This window comes from Mercenaria mercenaria, chromosome 11 (assembly GCF_021730395.1).
Source record: "Mercenaria mercenaria strain notata chromosome 11, MADL_Memer_1, whole genome shotgun sequence".
In the NCBI taxonomy this organism is placed as follows: domain Eukaryota; kingdom Metazoa; phylum Mollusca; class Bivalvia; order Venerida; family Veneridae; genus Mercenaria; species Mercenaria mercenaria.
Genome location: NC_069371.1, coordinates 4499225 through 4510928, shown reverse-complemented (window position 1 = coordinate 4510928; position 11704 = coordinate 4499225). Strand labels below are relative to the sequence as shown.

At 35.3% G+C, this 11704-nt stretch overlaps 1 protein-coding gene across 4 annotated transcripts in view; it reads left to right on the top strand.

Annotated features, from left to right (window-relative positions):
- Positions 1-505: 505 nt before the first annotated feature.
- LOC123532253 (pre-mRNA-processing factor 40 homolog A-like) overlaps positions 506-11704 on the top strand; it is a 71923-nt gene continuing 60724 nt past the window's right edge. For 2 of the 4 annotated variants that reach the window (XM_053518414.1, XM_053518417.1), the window contains exons 1-6: positions 649-669; positions 6902-6958; positions 8218-8302; positions 8663-8728; positions 9326-9411; positions 10127-10237. In XM_053518414.1, the coding sequence (XP_053374389.1) occupies positions 664-669; positions 6902-6958; positions 8218-8302; positions 8663-8728; positions 9326-9411; positions 10127-10237 (411 nt within the window). In that variant the 5' untranslated portion in view covers positions 649-663. Of the gene's footprint in view, positions 527-648; positions 670-815; positions 834-6901; positions 6959-8217; positions 8303-8662; positions 8729-9325; positions 9412-10126; positions 10238-11704 lie in introns of those variants that run through there. The other 2 variants (XM_053518415.1, XM_053518416.1) reach the window with 2 other exon arrangements.

Here is an 11704-nt window from a genome sequence, read left to right as displayed (position 1 = left end):
AAAATATTAGATTATAGCATGTAAGTAAAGGGTAGTCGGCAAGATAAAATCGTTACACAGCTTGTTGGTAAGAGGATACGGGATATACGCTGTCTCGAAAATCCATATCAGGCTCGAGCTTCGCAGGCCCTGATATGTATTTCCTCGACAGCGTATATCCCGTATCCTGTCACCAACCAGCAGTGTAACTAATAATATATTACAAGAGTTCGTCTATTGGATGCCCTGACGTTTCCTGTTGGATCTGTCACGTCGCTAATTAGTTTTCACAAATTCAAAATGATACTTCATAAGGCGTGTAGTTTTCTTACTTCTTGTTGAGTAAATAAATTTTACTGAAAAAAATAAACTGTGACTGTGAAATATTTAGATATGGTAAACAACGGTATATAGTGGGTTACAAATGGACACACTTGTGCCGGGGTGCACATTTTGGGCCATATTAGGAAATATTTTAAGGAGCGTAATTTCATGAATATATTGTTTTTCTTAGTCAACGATTTTCAAGCTGAGCTTAGTTATGAAAGTAATATACTATTACAATAAAGATTATAGTTCGACATAGTATTAATTTCTCGCATTTTGCACCGAATTTGTTTTTCTTACTAATTCTGTGGTAGAAGATGATAACGATATTTTTTAGTCGTGAAAAAGTAATTCAAGATGGCGGTGAGTCGAAACCAGAACATTTTTTGCTCGTTGATTTAGTTTTCTTAGATATGTTTTTCATTGAAATATGAAAACACTTTGTTAAACAACAAAACAAAGTAGTAGTACACCGAATAATTGAGAAATTTTGCCGAGATATGTCATTCTTCTTTTGAATTTGCATGGTATAATTCCCGGCGATAGTGTCGGTGCACTCGGATATTTCATAATGTGTCTGTATTATTATTATTATAACAGATTTATACAGCGCCCTTTTCATGATCAATTTCACGTTCAAAGGTGCTTTACATAGTTCACAGGGCGCATAATTCATCCTCTACTAGTACAGACACGGGGCAATCTGACCAGAGGGACAGAGTACGTGAGACAAAGCCCCCACGACAGAGAGATCAGAAATCAGATACAGGCTTGTCCGGCTAACTTAGCCTAGCTCGTTGCGAATAGACAGCCTGGTTCTTTAACGTGCCCAGTCTGTAGCATGTAGGCAGCAGCAGGCATATCACGTACAGGTCTGTGTTGCAAGGGAGAAAGTTTCGGAAGATGCACACAAATCTGACCTCGTTTCTCCTATTAGTTTAACACTATTCTGCAAAAAGTGAAATGTATGGACTTAGTAAATTTTGTTGGACTAAGTAACTTAGTTAGTTAGTAGTGACAACGAAGTTGTAGAATGCACTTTAGCGGTTCCTGGAAGTTTACAGTGCGGATGCACAGCAGGTTGGGGTATGAGGCAAAGCAGGGTTGTGGTGACCACAGCCCTCAAACATCATGTTTAGATAAAGTTGCCTCTGATAACTTTAAATGGAAATATATGAAAAATCACTAGAAATATTTCTCAGAAAAGCATGTCACTACTGTTTTAACTTTTTGATGCTATTGCATTGTTATATCTCATCACATCATCATATTACATTTGGGCAATCAAACATTGGAATCAGGCAAGTAAAATTTAGTTGAAACTGCCCTAAGGGCAAGTGCAGAGTTAAAGTCGAGCCCTGGCCTAGTATCAAGCACTTTCAGATTGTGTTCTTGTTAGCTTGATTATTTGAAGAATAAGGAGAGCTATCCTACCTGGCACGTCCTCGGCGTCACACCCTGGTTAAGTTTTTTGTACCAGTCCACATTTTGACAAAACCTTTGTCATTTAGCAGTGAAACTTTCAACACTTAAGTGTTGTGTACCATCCCCATGTCCAGTTTTAGGCAAGAGTACACAACTCTGTCAAGGATTTTGGCTCAATAATGGCCCCTTATAACTTAAAGTCTTGGTTGAGTTTTTTGTACCAGTTCATATTTTGTGTAAACTGTTTGACATATACAGATAATGGTTTTGAAACTTTTATCATGTGTTAATTATAACAGTCTCTATCTATAAGGCAAGAGTAAATAACTCTGTCTTGAAAGTATTTTGACTAAATTATGGCTCTTTTTGGACTTGAAAATTGGTTCAGTTTTTAGCTCGACTATTCAAAGAATAGGGGAGCTATAGTACAGTACAGCTAGCGCGGCACCTTTAAAAACCCTTCGACCCTCGCGGGTAAAAAAAAAAATCGGGTGTTCAGTTGCGATGGCCGGACACCCGTCGGCCCTCGCGGTCATGATCACAGCGGTTCGCGGTGGACGGCCGCGAGGATTCGCAGTGTTCACGCGCGAGGGACCATCGCGGTCAACGTTTTATCTTAACATTAAATTTTTAACAGTATATTGTAGCACTTAACTGTTAATTTTATCATCTATAATAATAATGTATTTATTGTAAATATGCAATGTATATCATTTATTCATTTTACTCGTCCACCTTTAACGGGCCTTTCTTTTGTAAAGGAACTGTTGTTATCTACGTCCGATATTTTTAATGTTTTGATTTTAGTTTATTGCCATTGACGATTATATCTTTTTCAATAAATTATATCCAAATTGTAAGTAATTGTGTGAAGGGATGTTTTACACACGCATTGTATCAAATGTGATACGTTGATTACATTCACAAGATTTTTTCATATAATTGCCTGAACACATGTCAAAGTTTGACATGTTGTCGGCGTATTTTAAATAGAAAGAGCTCGCACATAATCGTAAGTGTTAATAACAAAATAAACAAAATAAAATAGCCGATAGAAGTTTTTTTTGTCTCTGAGTGTATATAATTTTGTTTTCTGTTTTCTCAACTGTTACAAAATCTAGAGACAGTCAGACCACCATATGCATGAAAAAAATAATTAATCCGCCGATCGGTATCAAATAAGATATACTATCTCAAAAGCGGAACTTTAGAACTTCTAATGTTTTGAACATGTTTTTATTTTTTCACTTATATTAACTTGAAGATTTGAGCAATTGTTTCAGTATTATTACATATTGATTTTAATTTATTTTGCAGGTACAGCCGTTGTCAAGAAACGTATATACTTTTGTACTTTGTTATATTTATTTTCGTTCCAATCTTGTGTTCTTGTATACTAACAATACCTAACAGTTATATTGTTTAGCACTTAACGGTTTATCTTTGTTATGAATTTGGCATAAAATTGAAAGATTATAATAAAGGTAAGTTGCTATGTTTCTTTTTCTAATGAATTTATTTGCATTAACAACTAAAAAGTTATTTTAAAATTAAAACACGTTCTGTTTTGTAACGAATTTTTATTGCCAGTAACAACGTTCTGTTTGGTTCGAAAACGTCTGCATAATAGTTTTTTAAAGTGCACAAGTTTTCCAAGTGAATATGCAGAAACAGTGTACATAGGTTCTCTTTGAATGTTTTAAGGTTCAAAGATCAATAATCAATAATCATTTCAATATATCTGTGTGAATTACAAACTGCTAGTATTTCAGTAACTTATTTTTATTAAGGAATTAATATAAAATGATACGTTGGGTGAATAGTTTAGTGGTCTTCGGAAGTATTGAGCACACATTCTGAATGTTGTTTTTTTCTGTTTCAGGTGAAGACTATGCAAGAATTAGTGTCTGATTAGTTTTCCTGCAATATTTCTGCACAAGGAGTTTTTAACATTTTTCTTTTAATACATATTTACCTAACGTGTTCCCGTCATTGTTCTGTCCTTACCATATTTGGCACATTTTTATTACGCAGTATTAGTACTACAAGTATGTGGGCCACTGACGAACTGGAAGATAAGACACAACTGACGAACTGAGAAAACGGAGACATCTGGACACAGAATTAATTTTATTACCATTAAAATTATGAGCTAAATATGGCAAGGCCAGAACAAGCAGTGACAGGAACACGAAAAACGACTGGACGACAAATGGACGACTAGTAACAGCGCTGACAGGACATAATTGCGTCAAAAAAGCATAACGTCGAAGATACATTACGTTGGAGATATATAGCGTCAGAGACAAATAACGTCGGATACATATAACGTCAGAGATAGTTAACGTCAAAGATACACAGCTATGATTTAGAAATATTGCCTTATGCAGCTTACATATACTACTAGCTTGTACCTGTCTGTGACTAAATATCCTTGGAAATTTTTTGTGCTTACCTGACATCCAAAAGACTTCTCATTCAGATTGATATTTCTGTTTCATCCAGTAGAAAAGGTCATTTATAATGATATGAATGTGTAGATATTAATTATTACAATATATTAGTATCGTCAGTTTACTGACATAATTTCATATTCGTCTTCTTCTCAAACACCAAATTCAATAATGGATATTTTACAGATGTTTGAATCTTCTTACGGTGTAACCCCCCATGTTAATAAATTACAGCTATTGTAATAGTTAATAAAGATAATAGGTAAGAGTAGATTTCTCGGAAGCACAGAGCACAAAAAAACACTGTCTCAGAGCCCGCATTTGCAAAGTAGAACCATAGCAAAAAATAAAACCTTTTAAGTACACAAAACACTAACATGTAAACTAATAAAAGCTTGAGGGGTAATGAAATGTGCAACATCCTTCACTAACTATCACCACCCCGTCAAAACCTACCATAAGACGGAACTTCACTTCACAGTACGGTATGTATAGACAGTGGATCGACTCGAGCATCCCGAAAGACCAGAGAACAAATAAACACGACAGAGATGACTCCAGAAACCCGAAGGTCCAGAGAAAAATAAACAACACTGAGACCAAATAAAGGGAGACTTTCTTTCGGTCACCATGTGGCATTTATGACTGTTTAAATAGTTAATAAATAAGCAAGAGGGTGTAAAATAACAGACTCTGTCTATTTGTATTTGAACAAAAATTTCATATTCGTCTTCTTCTCAAACACCAAATTCGCCGCTTACGTTTACCTGTAATTAGAAAAAATACAACTGTTTCTATTGTTTATAGAAAAAGTAAATATAACAACAATATGCGGAATTCCGAAAACGAAAAGTATGTACCTAAGTCTCATATATCATAAAAGTGTGTATTAAATATTCATCTAATAAGTAATGAAAATAATAAATCAAAGACTCGAGTAAAAAGTTTTGAAATTCTATTAAATATATTCACCTTATCAAAGGTTGTTAACAAATAAATTGTCAACAAATAAGATAGTATTATATTATTAAACATATTACTAACAAATAACAATAACTATTTGATAAGTAGCAATCGTAGAACAGTGTAAAGAAACTTACCAATAATTTCTAAACATCTGAAAACTGACAAACAAGCGAAACAAAAGAGCGTATTAGGTACCGTAATAAATAAAACAGAATAAGAAACAGGTGTTAGTAAAACATAATTTGTAAGGTATTTGTTAGAAGAGGTGCGAATAACATAAAATTAACGCAACAATCGATTTAGAATTGAACAATAAGATCAAAGATTTATACGCTTGCAGTGACCTGAAAATAGAAATAAAACTGTTGAAACAAAACGAAGAATATGCAACTCTAATTAAGATTTTACAGAAAATACAAAACAATATGATAATTATTATATCATCACATCGCGACTGATTCCGAGTATACGGACGAGGTATACATTTTAAAAAATTAGTTATTATATGCATAGATATTTTAAGCATTTATATTTACAAATTATGAAATAAATAATACTTTCAAAAAGTATTGAATGAACACCAGGGTTCCTCGCGGCCGACCACCACGGACCATCGCGTCCGTCCATCGCAACGCGCGGCGTTCGCTGCCTCCGGCAATGACCATTCCTGAACACCCGAAAAATCCGATATGACACCCGTCGCGGCGGACAGTAAAAACGAACACGCGAATTAGAATCGCGGCGACGGGTGTTCAAATGAAGGTTCCGCGCTAGCTGTACTGTATTTTGCCTAAATTATGGCCCTTTTTGGACTTGAAAATTGGTTCTGTTTTTAGCTCGACTATTTGAAGAATAGGGGAGCTATCCTACTTGCGTCGGTGTGAGCGTCACACAAATGTTAAAGTTTGCGTACCACCCCAAATATTTTCAGAGTCCAGTGAGATATTGCTTTGATATTTTGCATACCTGTTTACCATCATGACCCCAGTCTGTAAAAAGGAGGAGGTGAAGGTAAAGATATTGACTGAATTATGGCCCCTTTTCGACTTAGAATATGCTTATTGTAATGTTAAAGTTTGCGTACCACCCCAAATATTTTCAAAGTCCATTGAGATATTGCTTTCATATTTTGCATACTTGTTTACCATCATGACCCCAGTCTGTAAAAAGGAGGAGGCAACTCTTTCAGGCATTTTGACTGAATTATGGCCCCTTTTCGACTTAGAATATGCTTATTGTAATGTTAAAGTTTTACTCATAGCTTATATTATACTATCAAGCACTGAGAATAGTCGAGCGCGCTGTCAACTGACAGCACTTGTTGTACTAGTCCATGTTTTGTGAAACCTGTTTGACATGTGGCGTTTAAACTTAAACAACTTGTCTACCATCATAGTCTTCATATGTAGGCAAGAATACATAACTAGGACAAGGATTTTGGCTTAGTTATGGCCCTTCTTTGACATAGAAATTAGTTAAGTTTTGTGTACCATTTCATATTTTGTCTAGACTGTTTGATATATGGCCTTGAATCTTGAACACTTGCTAAATCCATCATGGTCTCTATGTGTAGGCAAGAGAAAATAACTTTTCTGCTCGCATCATTTTAGCAAGACCATTTGAAAAATGACTAGGAACCCATATTTAATCAATTCTTCTAATAGTTGAGCATGCTGTCGACAGACAGCTCTTGTTTTATCATAGTGGTTGCTTTCAAACATTTATGTTACCATTTAGTAAATTTTTTTCAGAATACTGGTGGAGGAACAGGACCACCTCCCATGATGAGACCACCCGCACCTTTTCCTGTAAGTTACCTTTGTTGGAAACAAAAATGCTGCATGATTAACAAAATATTGGGAAACACCAAAAGTTAATGCTATGTAGAAATGCTTGCAAATATTTTCACAATACTTTTGTATGTGAAATTTTAATTGTTCACTCCATAAAGATAATTGATTTCTGATTAATAAATGATCTCTTTAGTTGCAAATCTTCATCATGTAATTAATTCTTTTGTTCAGTCATGTTATTGTAAATAATTGATAGGATCTTTGCTTTCTCAGTTGTTTTTATGCCCCCAGGCATATAGCAGTTGAACTGTCCCATTTGTCCGTCACCTACAGCCCACATAAATGACCCAATTTTGTTCATACTCACACTGAACAATCCTTGTGGCAAGACCCAGAAACTGACCTATATGTATTTATAAATGACCTTGACCCCCATATGACCTTCACCTTCAAACTTAAAACCTTAATAAACAACAGTTTTGGTCTTTCAGCCCACATAAATGATCCAATTTAGTTCATACTCTACACTCAAAAAACCTTTTGGCAAGACCTACAATTTACAAACTGATTGACTGTTATATAAATGACCATGGATGACCCTCATATGACCTTCGCCTTCAGTTGGCTTCAAACTTAAAACCTGGATAAACAACTTTTTTGGTCTTACAGCCCTCATAAATGGCCAAATTTCATACTCACACTCAACAAGCCTTGTGGAAAGACCTACAAACTGACTTATATAATATATATAGATGGCCTTAACTTTCATAATTATGATAATCACCTTTAAATTTACAATCTAAAAAATACCAACATCTTTGGTCATACACCCAGGGGCATGATTTTACATTTTGAATACGCAGCTCCTTGTTTTTTTAAGTGTGAAAAACAAATGAATTTGGCAGTAGTAGTATGTCACAGTACCATTTGTTGTTACATAAAATTTGTCAATAAACTTGGTGAATGTTTCCAATTTCTTGCTGCAAAATTATCCACTTTAAAAGTAGTTTTGCTGATTGCCATGGCTGCAAAGTGTCTGTAGTATAAAGAGACTGTGGTTATAATTTTGTTCAAAGTTAGAATGTTTAGTTAAATATCTACATGTGGGAAGGTTTGTAAGTGACAGAGAAAAAGGAGTATTAGCCTGGAAAACAACAGGTTAAGATAGTACCATTATACTATTCAGTCATGCAGGCAAATAAAACTAAAATAGATTTATGCTGTTATGACAGTACATGTATTTAGTGTGTATATACCGGTATGTTATTTTACAGATGGCGGGTCCGCCGGGATTTATACCACCTCCAGGTACAGCTGACGGAGCAGTTCCTCCCATGATGCCCCCAACAGCACCACCTGGTATGTTAGTTAAACTTTTCCTTGGTCAGATTTGTTTTTAATCAGACCTGGTTCACTCAAGATTATGAATTTATTACATTAGTTACATATGGCTCATATTATTCTGTTTGTGTTTGAATGATAAAACCTGTACTGCAGACTCTGCAGTAATGTTGAATTTTTGTCATTGAGTGTCAAGTTGTATCACATTTCTTGATAATTTATTATCAGGAACAAAATGTATGGTTGTAAACATAATCAAGTCCTCGAGTTATGTAAATTAAAAACTTTTATCACATGTGCATCTTATACTCGTACACCTCTCAGAGCCAGCTTCATACTGAGTAGTTGCAAACATTTACAGAATGATGTTTTTTTCAGGTTTTAACTCTGGAGGCTTTCCACCAATGATGCCACCCCCGGGAATTGGCATGCCACCATTTCCAGGTAGATATATTTTATTGCTTTTTAGTAGATTTGTATTATATTATTAAATATGGTTGAAACTGCTGCGGTAGCCTAGTTGTAGAGTGTGAGAGGTTAGTTTAGCTCACAATTGTTTGAAAATAAATTTATGTAAACTAAAACAAACTAATAGCTTAAGTCCTGCAGCAGTGTATTGGAGATTCTGAGTAATTTCAGGAGTTCTGTATTCATCCGCAAAAGACAAGAGTTTTGTGTCAAGAAATATGCACAAGTTCTGAAAGGGGAGATATTGTGGATGTGGTATTAGTCTACAAAAGAATGAGTGGATGTTTCTAGATGGAAATGTACCACCTTGGTAGCCTAGTGGTAGAGTGCACGCTTTGAGTGCGGGAGGTCGTGGGTTTGATCCCTGGCCGAGTCATACCAAAGGCGTATAAAATGGTACTAGTAGCTTCCTCGCTTGTCACTCAGCATTAAGAGGATAGTGGTAGGAATGGTCAGCCCGGTGTTAGTATAATGTGACTGGGTGGGGTATCATGTCACGTGTCTACTGTTTATTTTTAGTTCAATCATGTTGTGCTTCATGTGATTATTTCTGCACATGTACATATATTTCAGGTCCAGCAAACCCTATGGTGGCCAATGTACAACAGACCAACCCAGCATCCAGCTCCCCAGGACAGGCTGAACAAAAGCCAGAAAAGGTAACATGTTTTCTTTATGTCTGTTCTGGGTTTTAACTTTGTCAAGAACATATTAAATATTTTCATTTCTACACAGTAAAATGGATGTCCAGTGCTCAAGTTTTTCATATGGTAAGAAAGGTGAAAGTGCCTATTTGTTTGTACATTACACTGGTTAGGCAATGCATCAGTCAGGTTGTTTTTAACTCAGGCATTTATCAGTGTTGGGTTTGGAATTAACTCAACCTGGCGCTATTATTTGGCGCTATTATTAGTAAGAAAAACCTACTGTATATGTGAGGAGAACTGCATGTTTTTAAAGTGTTTCTTATTTTCAGAAATCCCCATGGATAGAGCATAAAACCTATAAATGTTATATATGATGAAATCTGTATGTTTTAAAGTGTATTTAATAATTTATTCGCAGAAATCTTCATGGACAAAACTTAAAACTATATTTAATGAGAACAGCATGATGTAAAGTGTTATTTATTTCCAGAAATGGGCCTTCATGGCGTAATGCCTTCCCCCCACCATACCCTTTCCAGAAGTCTCCCTGGTCCGAGTATAAAACCAAAGAACCTAATTTCTAGAAGTCTTCTTGGACCAATCATAAAACCTGTGTGATGGGAACTGCATGTAATAAAGGGTATTTATTTCTAGAATTCCCCTGGTACCAAGCATAAAAACCAGTATGTGATGGGAGCTGCATGTAATAAAGTGTATTTATTTCCAGAAGTCTCCATGGACAGAGCATAAGGCTCCAGATGGAAGAACGTATTATTATAACAATGTCACAAAGCAGTCGAGCTGGGAGAAACCCAAAGACTTACAGACTGAAACAGAGGTATGATATATTGTATACACAGAGGTTACTGAAACTGAGGTATAATAGTGTATACACACATAGAGGTTACTGAAACTGAGGTATAATATTGTATACACACATGGAGCTTACTGAAACTGAGGAATAATATTAGTTACACTGCTTGTTGGTGACAAGATTCAGGATATACGCTGTCAAGGAAATCCATATCAGACGAGACCGAAGCTTGAACACGCTGTCTTCTGTGACAGCTCTTATTATAGATACTGATTAATAATTGTTTGTATTTTCAGTTATAAAATTTTGGCATAAGGCTTTAATTCTTAGATTATTCGATAATTTTAATAATTTTTAGCTCGACTATTTGAAGAATAAGTAGAGCTATCCTACTCACCACGGCGTCATCGTTGGCGTCACACTTTGGTTAAGTTTTTCATACCAGTCCACATTTCGACAAAGTCTTTTGAGATAAAGCTTTGAAACTTTCAACACTTGTTTACGATCACGATGTCCAGTTTTAGACAAGAGTACATTCCTCCATCAAGGATTTTGGCTGAGTTATGGCCCCTTTTAACTTAGAAATCTTGGTTAAGATTTTCGTACCAGTTTACATTTTGTGTAAAGTGTTTTGACATATGGCTTTGAAACTTTTATCACTTGTTTATTATAACAGTCTCTATCTATAGACAAGAGTACATAACTCTGTCAACTATTTTGGCTGAGTTATGGCCCTTTTTGGACTTTGAAATTGGTACAATTTTTGTACAAGTATGTTTAGTCAAAACTTTTTGTATGTGGCTTTGAAAGTTTGAACAATTGTTTATCATCATGATTTCTATCTGTAGGCAAGAGTACATAACTCTGTCAAGGATTTTGGCAGAATTATGGCCCTTTTTGGACTTGGAAATTGGTTCAGTTTTCGTACAAGTCCATGTTTTGTGAAAACTATTTGACATGTGGCTTTGAAACTTTGAACACTTGCTTATCATCATGATTTCCATCTGTACGCAAGAGTACATAACTGTGTCAAATATTTTGGATGAATTATGGCCCTTTCTGGACTTGGAAATTGGTTCAGTTTTCATCAAGTCAACGTTTTGTCAAAACTATTTGACATGTGGCTTTGAAACTTTTAACACTACTTTATTGTCATGATTCCCATCTGTAGGCAAGAGTACATAACTCTGTCAAATATTTTTGGCAGAATTATGGCCCTTTTTGGACTTGGAAATCAGTTAAGTTTTTCATACCATGTCTGTATTTTTCCTTACCTTTTTGTCACATGGCTTTGAATTTTTGAGAACTTGTTTACCATCATAGTCTACATACCTAGGACAAGGACTTTAGCTCAGTTATGGCCCTCTTTTTGACATAGAAGTTAGTTAAGTTTCGCATATCATTTGATATTTTGTTTATGAACACTTGCTTACCATTATGGTCACACATTGCCATATAGTGCAAGACTTATTCAAATCCACAAATGCAGGT